This window comes from Miscanthus floridulus, chromosome 8 (assembly GCF_019320115.1).
Source record: "Miscanthus floridulus cultivar M001 chromosome 8, ASM1932011v1, whole genome shotgun sequence".
NCBI classification, from domain to species: Eukaryota; Viridiplantae; Streptophyta; class Magnoliopsida; order Poales; family Poaceae; genus Miscanthus; species Miscanthus floridulus.
In genome coordinates, this window is record NC_089587.1 from 379,352 (window position 1) to 388,271 (window position 8,920).

Below are 8,920 nucleotides of genomic sequence, written 5' to 3' on the forward strand. Positions count from 1 at the left end.
TTTGTCAGCTAGGATGCCAATAAAATATTCTGGCCACCATGATATTTAAATATACTCTAAGCACTTATCAATACTTGGAGCCGATTTTTCGTGTGCCGACAATAACTTTCGGCTAACAATCTCCTTCTATCATATGTACACCAATAGTAATCACCAGCTGACAATCTTCGCTCATCTGATGTGTGCTGATGGTAATGTCTTTGGTTTCTTATGGCTTCCAGCTTTGTTTCCTCCCATCTTCATACCATATGTGATTGTATTATATTCAGATGGATACTATATTTTATTTCGGCCGATGGAATATAATATGCTTATATATCATTGACATGCACTACAACTCAAATTAAGATTACGGCTTACTATTCTCCCAGCCGATATCTCAGATGGCCTGTCCGACGATCAATGTACTGTAGTTGACTTGATTTGGTATACCAGACACATGTTTCTTTGGAAAATGGGCTAGACTCAGATCCTTCTAGTTAACTCGGGCAAAACATAACATCCTTCTGAGTATCCATGCCAAATACTAATATAGCCATCCACCCATCTTGTAGTCGTGTTCTCGCACATATGCCGTCAAACATGAACAAGCCATATAACCCAATCCAATGGAAATTTATCGGTCGCTCTTGATAAAATAATTTCATTGGCTCAAAATTTTATTGGACAACTTTAATCCCATCGGCTATATATCTAGGCTTGGAGATGTTGGAAGTGAGGGAATAATGGACAACAGTGAAGAAGTAACCGATGAGAGAGCATAAGTCCAATTCGCTTTTCTAACCCCCCCCCCCCCCCTTACTTCGTTTGGCCTTGCATGGTTGATACCGATATCTAACATCTATACAGAGCTTTTCGGCCAAACAATTAATTCACATCTGAATTTTTATATTTCCAACTACAAAAAGAAATCACATATATTTGCCGAGACTCCTCCATCCATGAGTTAGGTAAAGACATGACTCCTGTTACGGGTTGTTCATCTGGCAAGTCCCTTGTTTGCTTTCTCTTATCATGTGTACAAGTGTCTTCATTCACCAAGCAAGTCATATGTGATGCACTGGAGTCTGGTGATGTATTCTCTCGAATCCAACTGAATAAAAGGCTCCATCGGCTTGCATTGATGTCTTGATCCGTTGGCGTCAGCTTGCATTTTGAACTAAAAATATTATATCGAGTCGATCCCTTTCTTGAAAAGTCAATTCCGCTCTCCAATAGCCGATTCCTGTATCTTTACAGCATTCATTGAGACTTACCGGTTGTCTGCAAGGCGACGTGACTATCGGCTACTCATCTGTAGTACGATCATCGGTATGCTTTGTCAACAAATCCAACTCCTTGGAATCAGATTTGCACAAGTAGCGTGTATCCTGCATGTCTCCAGCAGATGCATTAACTCCTTGTGACCAGTAGACGCACTGACACACCCTAGATTACTTGCTGGATCTTCATACTGGCATTGAACACTCCTTGAAACATGACGATCTACATGGTGGAGTAATGACACGTACTGGTAGACACGAAGCCTACGACGGTACGCCCTATTCTTTCTATAGTTTCTTCCATAAGTGAATTCTAGCAGCATACGTCCAAGTAGAGTTAAGCACTTTTCAATCCTCAGAATCCACATCTCTGACTTCTGATCAAACGATTGTGGTCCCACCAGGCGTGCCAAAATGTGTGTTGGCGCAAAAATGCGGTGATGTGATCAACACACAGTGAGCCAGATGATCTTGACAGAGTAAATCCGAAGATCTGCTTAGCTTCAACACAAGAACGGTCAGTTTTGGGACCAAAGGCATAGCATTCAATTTGACCCTGCAATTGACAAGGAGAGAATAATCAGTAGTTTAAGGTGGAACATGTCGGCATTGCACCAGACAGTTCCAATATGTGACCAGATAGCCGATTCAATGAGGCTATCGACTAAAGAGTCGATATCCAGCGTATCCATGAAATGAAGATTCTTAAATCAAGGATTATCGTCTAATATTAAATGACAATGATATGAACCAAAATAACCGATGCTCATGGAACATCATAAAGCATTATCGGCTAAATAAAACATGATTGATATAAAGCGTCAAGTCAATGAGTTTGATGAAAAGAGTATAACATGCGAACAAATTGACTATCTAATATAAATGATTCTAAAAACAGTTTTGAGTCTAATCTATTATTATCAACAGTGAGGTTCGATCGGATCGATGCAGCTATGATAATGATAATAAACTAAAGCCAAAGAATCTATAAACCATCTATATGTTGACAGATTTATGAAAACATGCTATATATATGAGAGTATAGGCAAATAGGCTAAAATAGCTGATGCAGTCATAGCAAACTAATAGAGTACATATCTCGATCATGAACATGACCATTAATCGATAATTTCTAATCTAAAGTCTTACCAGTGACGTTTGATTGGGTCGATGCAGCTATGGTAGTGTCATTATATTAGATCTCATTAACTAGTTGTCGATGTTTCACCACCGATAGCCTGCCACGGGGGTACCCGGGGCAGTTTGTTCGGGCTTCAGCGTATGCAGAACTCGACGGTAAACGTAAGAGACAATCGATTTATCCTGGTTCGGGCCCTCGACCGTGGTCGAGTAATAGCCCTACGTCCAGTCGGCGTTAGCCTTTGCGTTGGATTGATTGTCCAGTGTTCTCTCTCTCTTTCTTCCAGGAACCCCGCCCTCCTTTATATAGTCAGGAGGTCAGAGTTCTAGCGGTTTATAATGAGAGTTACTAGTAGGATTACAGAATACTACTACTACTAAGATTTCATGAAAAAAAATCCTAGTTAGACTAGATCTTCTCTCTTCCTTGTGGGGTATCTCATGGGTCCCGTATCGACACTAGTGAGTTTATTCAAGATTAAAACATGCATGTCTTTGGATGCATACTATGTTTGACTAGAATGGAGATAAAATAACCGATCTAGCAAAATTAAGCCATCGATTATAAGATTTGAAGCATGACTAGATCAGAGGACGACCAATTAAGATGATATAATGCCGATCTATCTCTATCTCAATCGGGTGATTTTGCTATAATTAATAAAATATTAATTATAGCAAAATTGATAACTGGTGAATCAACCAAAAACAGCAAGAAAAATTTTACTAATCTTAGCAGATTCGATAACTGATGATATTGTATTAAACACCAAGTTATTTAACACAAGATCGATAACTTTGATCTATATCATAATTCGTAGGAGATCAATCAGCTAATGCAGCCTTATAAACTAAGATACAGATCGATAACTAACTTATATTATGGCTCATAAAAGATCAATCAGCTGATGCAGCTTTACAAGCACAACGCAAGTCGTGACGGTACTCACAAGCAAGCTGGAGGTCGATCAGTCGATGCAGCCCTGTTTGCTGAAGAACTCGCCGAAAAGCTACATTACTCCTACTCCTAAGGGTTGACGTGAAGCCAAAAAAGTAAAGACTGATTTTGATTGATGTGTGGATATCTGATTACAATAGCCGGGGTTTATATTTATACCCTGAGGCTTAAAACAATCCTAGTTGATCACGTGGTGATCTAGTACAAAACTTGCCTAACAAGATAAATCTAAAAGAAGAGGAAATTTTAAGATACATGAACTCTGGTTTCTCCGTTTGTAGAATCCGCTAATTAAGCTTCCTCGTGTCTTCCTTATTTTCATGTGAGGAGACTTTGGACAACATGCTTGTCCTAAAATATAATATTTTCTGGCCGATCAAATTTTAGTGTGAACAACTAGCCTACGCAGCCATCATGCATGGCCGAATGGTGGATGAAGGTGCTTGGTCCAACAAGTGATCTAGGTCCCGGCCATTGTCCGTCGTCGTCGTCGTCGTCCCGTATACAAGATGCATGCATGGTCCAAGATTAGCTCAGACAGGATGGCGACGACGTCTTCTTAAGACGTGGGTTGCATTGCAAAAATTCAGCACCGATGGGAGGCGAGTCCTGGTCATACGTACTTCCATCGTCACCTCGGTGCCGGCGTGCTCACCGTCAAGGCATTCAACGCTAGCAAAATCTATCTTGGACCTCCTCTGATCCACTGCATGCAGGTACGTACCTTTTTAACTCATGGCTATGTTTACGGTTCTATAATGTTTATATTTATTTTATTTTTTATTCAGAGAAATTCTTTGGTTGCACACAACTCATAAGTTTTTTCTTATTACTCCGAAATCAGCTGGTTGATCTACTTTTGGCTGCACCAGCAAAAACAAAGCATGCAGCAGTGTATATGCACCGGTTACGGTTCCTAGCTAGCCCAATAATTATCTTGGACCACGCACATATATGAGTTAATATATTGATATCGTATTAGTGTGGTGGAGTTTTATGGCCAAGTTTGCATTGGGACTGTAGTCTACACGGTGCGGCGACTCCGTGACCGCGTTACCAGAAATCAACGGTGTAGACATCAGCCCCCACCTAGACTGGTGTGACTCATTAATATAATTTTGTAAACTTCTTTAACATTTTATGGATCAAATAAGTAATTAACTATAATATTTTATATTTAAAAACTGTTGATGATATATATAAGAATTGACATATCGAGAATTCAATTAATATTCTCATTGCATTTAAATAGATTTTCATACACACGTGCGTGTCGCGCGTGCATATTTGCTAGTTTCTAGAAAAATTCTAGAAAAAGGTGCGATCACCAGGGTTTGAACCCAGACCCATTCGCAATAGATTGGTTAATATAGACATTGCTTCAATTCCGTGTTGCAGCAGTGAGAATTTGTGACTTAATTAACTCACCCAATCGTCATTCGCTGGACATATAAAGTTGTAGCTCGGGATGGAGGGAGTATAAAAGATGAGGCCAGGACAAAGTTCGGCTCAGAAACACAATATAAGAATTGGCTTCTCAGACCCCTCCTGTTCCCTAAAATAAATATAAGAATTGGCTAAAAAAACATGCTTTCTGTTTCCATCATCCTCAATAAAAAGATGTTGCACTGTTATGAACAATCCTGGCAAAACCAAATTGAAAGAATAATGCCTAAGGGGCTAATCCAGTCAAAATACAAGATTTTTAAAATGCTACCAAAAATGCCGCTCAAAAAAAAAGAAACTCTCATCTAAAATTATTATCTAGCTGGGGAAAAAAGAATTGACACAAACTGAAACCTATGGTCCAGCAAGATCGGAACATAGCTAGCTAGGAATGTGTGGGGTGATCATCGTCGTTTCGATCGCCATGGCCATGGCCATGCTGTGTTGGCAGATAATCGTCGCCATGGCCGCCACTGCCGCTAGTAGACGCCTTTTCAAATCTGCCTTTGACTCGGTTTCGTGTGTCTGCTCGTGCCTTCCGGGATACATACATGATCTGCTTGCCAAACCTGCAAATGCAAAAATCACAAAGGCTCTGTGTTACACACAAACATTTCATATAGACCGAACTACAAATTTTATCTAGTGGAACAACCAAGATATACCGTGGAATAGTAACAAATTGATTGCTAGAATTGTCAAAATTGACACCACATTATGACAATGCATTTTTCAGTACTAGAACGACCAAATCATAAGACAAAATAATGAATTCGGAACCAATACAAAACATGCCTCATGACAATTCAAAAGTACCAAAACATATAGTGCATATTTCGCAGAAAAAAATGGGAGAATAGTGGACCATTTTGCATTGGGTAGTTAATTAAGTATAGGGTCATTAAGATCTGATTGTAAGAAACATAGATAAATCATAGAAAATTGTAAAATAAAAGGATGATGGAAAGTCATATATATATAGAGAGAGGCATTTTTGTATCATTTTAAAAATCTTGCATTTTGACTGGATTAGCCCCTTGTTCATAAAAGTGCAACATCTTTTTATTGAGGATGATGGAAACAGAAAGCATGTGATTTTTTCCTATAGACAAATCATATATAGAGGCATTATATTATATTCTTAGCAGTTTTATTTTCATTTCATAGCCATGTTTCCATTTATATATAGAAAAACTTCACCATCTTGAGGATCGGAGTAGACTGAGTATGATAAATCGATCGATGAACGTAACTGAGCTGAGAGTAATAATTAATTATATTAATGGCCTTATTATATATAAGCACGTACCTCCTGTTCTTCCTCTTGTCCTTGTACCTCTGCTTAGCCTCCTCCCTCTTCTCCTGCAGCCTGGTTCTTGCCTCCATGTCTCGGCTTGATCCTTGCACCGGCACCGAGGACGCCGCCTGCTGCTGCAGAGGCGCGTCCTGGTCTTGGTGGAGGACCGTCGTGCAGCCTAGCGCCGCCGGCGCCAAATGCTCATCAATACCCAAGTGCCTGCTTGGGAACTCGTCCGGCGGCCACATCGGCAAGCCGCTGTTGAAGAATTTGCATGGTTGAGGAGGAAGTCGGTGAGGAGGACGAAGAAGCCAATCCGGGTTTGGCGTCTTGCCTTGTTGAAGAGAAAGTTGCTGGTGAACAGGAGTAAGCAGATCCAGCTGGTATGGCGTCATGCTGGTGCTCGTGTTTGCAGCAGTGCTCATCACTGAATTGCGGAGCCGGAAAGCTGCATTGTTGCCGGTAAGAGATTCCATAGCATGATCAGTAGAAGATCGGGTTACGGTTTCCGAAGAATACGATGATGATGGGTTTAACGGCTGAGGATCAGCATCATAACCCGACGACGACGACCACCACGCCGCCTCTGGCTACAGTACCGAACAGTTGGATGAGTAGCTATGTACCAGCAGAAAATGTGTAACGACTCATGCAACATTAATCGCATTACATATATATAGCAGGAGGCATTTGGCACTACACCTATTTGGCACAACCCAGTTCCAAGATTTTTACCATCCTAAGATAAATCAATTGTTATTAGAATCGTCCTAAATCATCAAACTATTTTAAGTTTGATCAAGTGTATAGAAAAGAGCAACAATTAATATCTAAGACACCAAACGAGTATATCGTGAAAATATACTTCATGGTACATGTAGTGATACTAATTTGGCAGTGTAAATACCAGTGCTCTTTTTCGATAAATTTGGTCAAACTTAAATACAGGTTGACTTAAAACAACATCTGTTTTAGGACGGAAAAAGTATTTTCATTTTTTTTATTGAACCTAACCAAAGGATGAAACCACATTAGTTTATCATTGAAACTCCATATTCTCCTTAAATCTTGAAGCCAAAGCTCTGCCAATTAATAGACCCTAGTATAACAATTTAGGTGAACTTGTGTAGTGAACCATGATTATTTATTTTTAAAACAAATCACATAGGAGACATTAGTTTATCATTGAAACTCCATATTCTCCTTAAATCTTGAAGCCAAAGCCCTAGTATAACAATTTAGGTGAACTTACTTTTAAAACAAATCACGTAGGAGAGCTGCCGACTAAATTAAAAAATCCATATATATAATATCCTAAAGGGTCAAAACCAACAATGACGACAACTATAGCGAATCAATGGCGATGATACTGAACACTGAATAATTCAGAATACGGGAGCATTGGCTATATATGCATATATACCTCGTCAATGAGCGAGTTTACCAGGGGCGCGGTCAAGCTCCAGTCGTCGACGAAGTTGAAGTCGTCCAGTAGCCCACCAGCACCAGCTGGGTCTTCGGGGAGGTTACTGTACCAATCGGGGTAGTCTTGTGTGAAGAGACCAGCATCTCCTTCGCCGCCGCCGGTCGGTAGGGCCGCCGCCGCTGCTGGCACGCCGCCGGCAACCGCTGCTGCCCCGTCGCCGGCCACCGCCTGCTTTTGAAAGTTGCCCCCGGTTTCGATGAGACTGCTTGATGGCAACTAGTAGTACGCACACCAAAGGTAAAAGAGACAAACTTGCAGCGAAGATCTGTTGCCTGAAGGTAGGCAGTGATCCAACCACAAGGGAAGGAGAAAAACGCAAGAAAGAGAGATGTGTCAGTTGCATCTCAATTGGCCTGGCCCTTTCTTCAAATCAAGGCTTTCTGTTTGAGATCCGAAATTGTTGTCATTATTAGTTTAGTCATCAAACTAAACGACCAAGACAAACATTTTGTTTTTTAAAAAATGAATCAGAGTATCAAACTAGCAAATGCAAGTAGTATGTAGGTACCTCGTTCATCATAATGCGTTGTTCGTCGCAAGATCTGCTGCTGCCGGGCAAATCTGTTGGCTTCAGTTCGACGTTGAGTAGGTCAGGGACCCACGTGTCTGGAGGCTTCTGCGGCGGTGGCGGCGGCGTCAAAGGCGGCGGCACCTCGCCGCGCGGAGCGCCAATGTAGAGGATGCGCGCGAGGTCGGCGGGGTCCGGGAACCCGGTGTAGGAGCGCGTCGGGCTCCAAGCGTGGCCCTCGGCATCGCACCTGGCGGCACGCGCGCAGTGCGCGCAGAGGAAGGCCCGGTGGACAGCGCAGCGCGCGGCGGCGGCCGCGGCGTGGCATCCCTCGCAGAGCGGGGCGCGCTCGTGGGCGCCCGCGGTGGCGGCGTGCACAGGGACGTCACAGAGCAGGCAAAGGCGCGCGCCGTGCTGGGCGCAGTGCAGCAGCGCGCGCTGCGCGGCGCAGTAGTCGCAGGGCACGCCGCAGCCGTCGTCCGGGGCCATGGTGTCGCCCGCCGCGCCCGCGGCAGCTGCAGCAGCAGGTGCAGGGGGCCACCCGTCGTCCCGCGCCGCCCCCGCCGTACAACATGGTGCGCCGCCGGCCGGCCGGCCGGCGGCGAGGGTGGAGTTGGAGGGGTCTCTCGAGGGGGGTGGTTTGGTTGGTGGCTTCGTACGTGCGTGCGGCGCTGACGATGGCGGCGGCGGCACGACTCGAGGTCGAGGCTGGTTAGGTCGCAGTGTGTATCTATGTATATATAGAAGTCAGCACTCAGCAGCCACCACCATAGGGCCGAAAATTTAAAATACGATCTGAGCTGCGGCGTATTATTCGGTCAAA

The 8,920-nt window shown here is 43.0% G+C and overlaps 1 protein-coding gene across 2 annotated transcripts; it reads right to left on the reverse strand.

Annotated features, from left to right (window-relative positions):
• Nucleotides 1–5,010: 5,010 nt before the first annotated feature.
• Nucleotides 5,011–8,586, reverse strand: LOC136470808 (zinc finger protein CONSTANS-LIKE 12-like). Of its 2 annotated transcripts, none has more exons than XM_066468543.1 (4): nucleotides 8,098–8,586; nucleotides 7,527–7,760; nucleotides 6,116–6,693; nucleotides 5,011–5,375 (listed from the first exon to the last, which is right to left on the reverse strand). In XM_066468543.1, exons 1-4 carry the CDS (start codon nucleotides 8,584–8,586, stop codon nucleotides 5,192–5,194), a joined length of 1,485 nt encoding a protein of 494 aa, XP_066324640.1. In that variant the 3' UTR covers nucleotides 5,011–5,191. The 2 variants fall into 2 exon arrangements, with proteins under 2 accessions (XP_066324640.1, XP_066324639.1); XM_066468542.1 differs by having other exon boundaries at nucleotides 7,527–7,805.
• Nucleotides 8,587–8,920: the final 334 nt, after the last annotated feature.

What these genes read in the sequence shown, in the direction of transcription:
- LOC136470808 (XM_066468542.1), bottom strand. Translation starts at nt 8,586, where the DNA reads ATGGCCCCGGACGACGGCTGCGGCGTGCCCTGCGACTACTGCGCCGCG. An exon ending in AACGCATTATGATGAACGAG is followed by an intron (nt 7,806 to 8,097) that starts GTACCTACATAC and finishes GCGTACTACTAG; the next exon opens with TTGCCATCAAGCAGTCTCAT. An exon ending in TAAACTCGCTCATTGACGAG is followed by an intron (nt 6,694 to 7,526) that starts GTATATATGCAT and finishes TCGGTACTGTAG; the next exon opens with CCAGAGGCGGCGTGGTGGTC.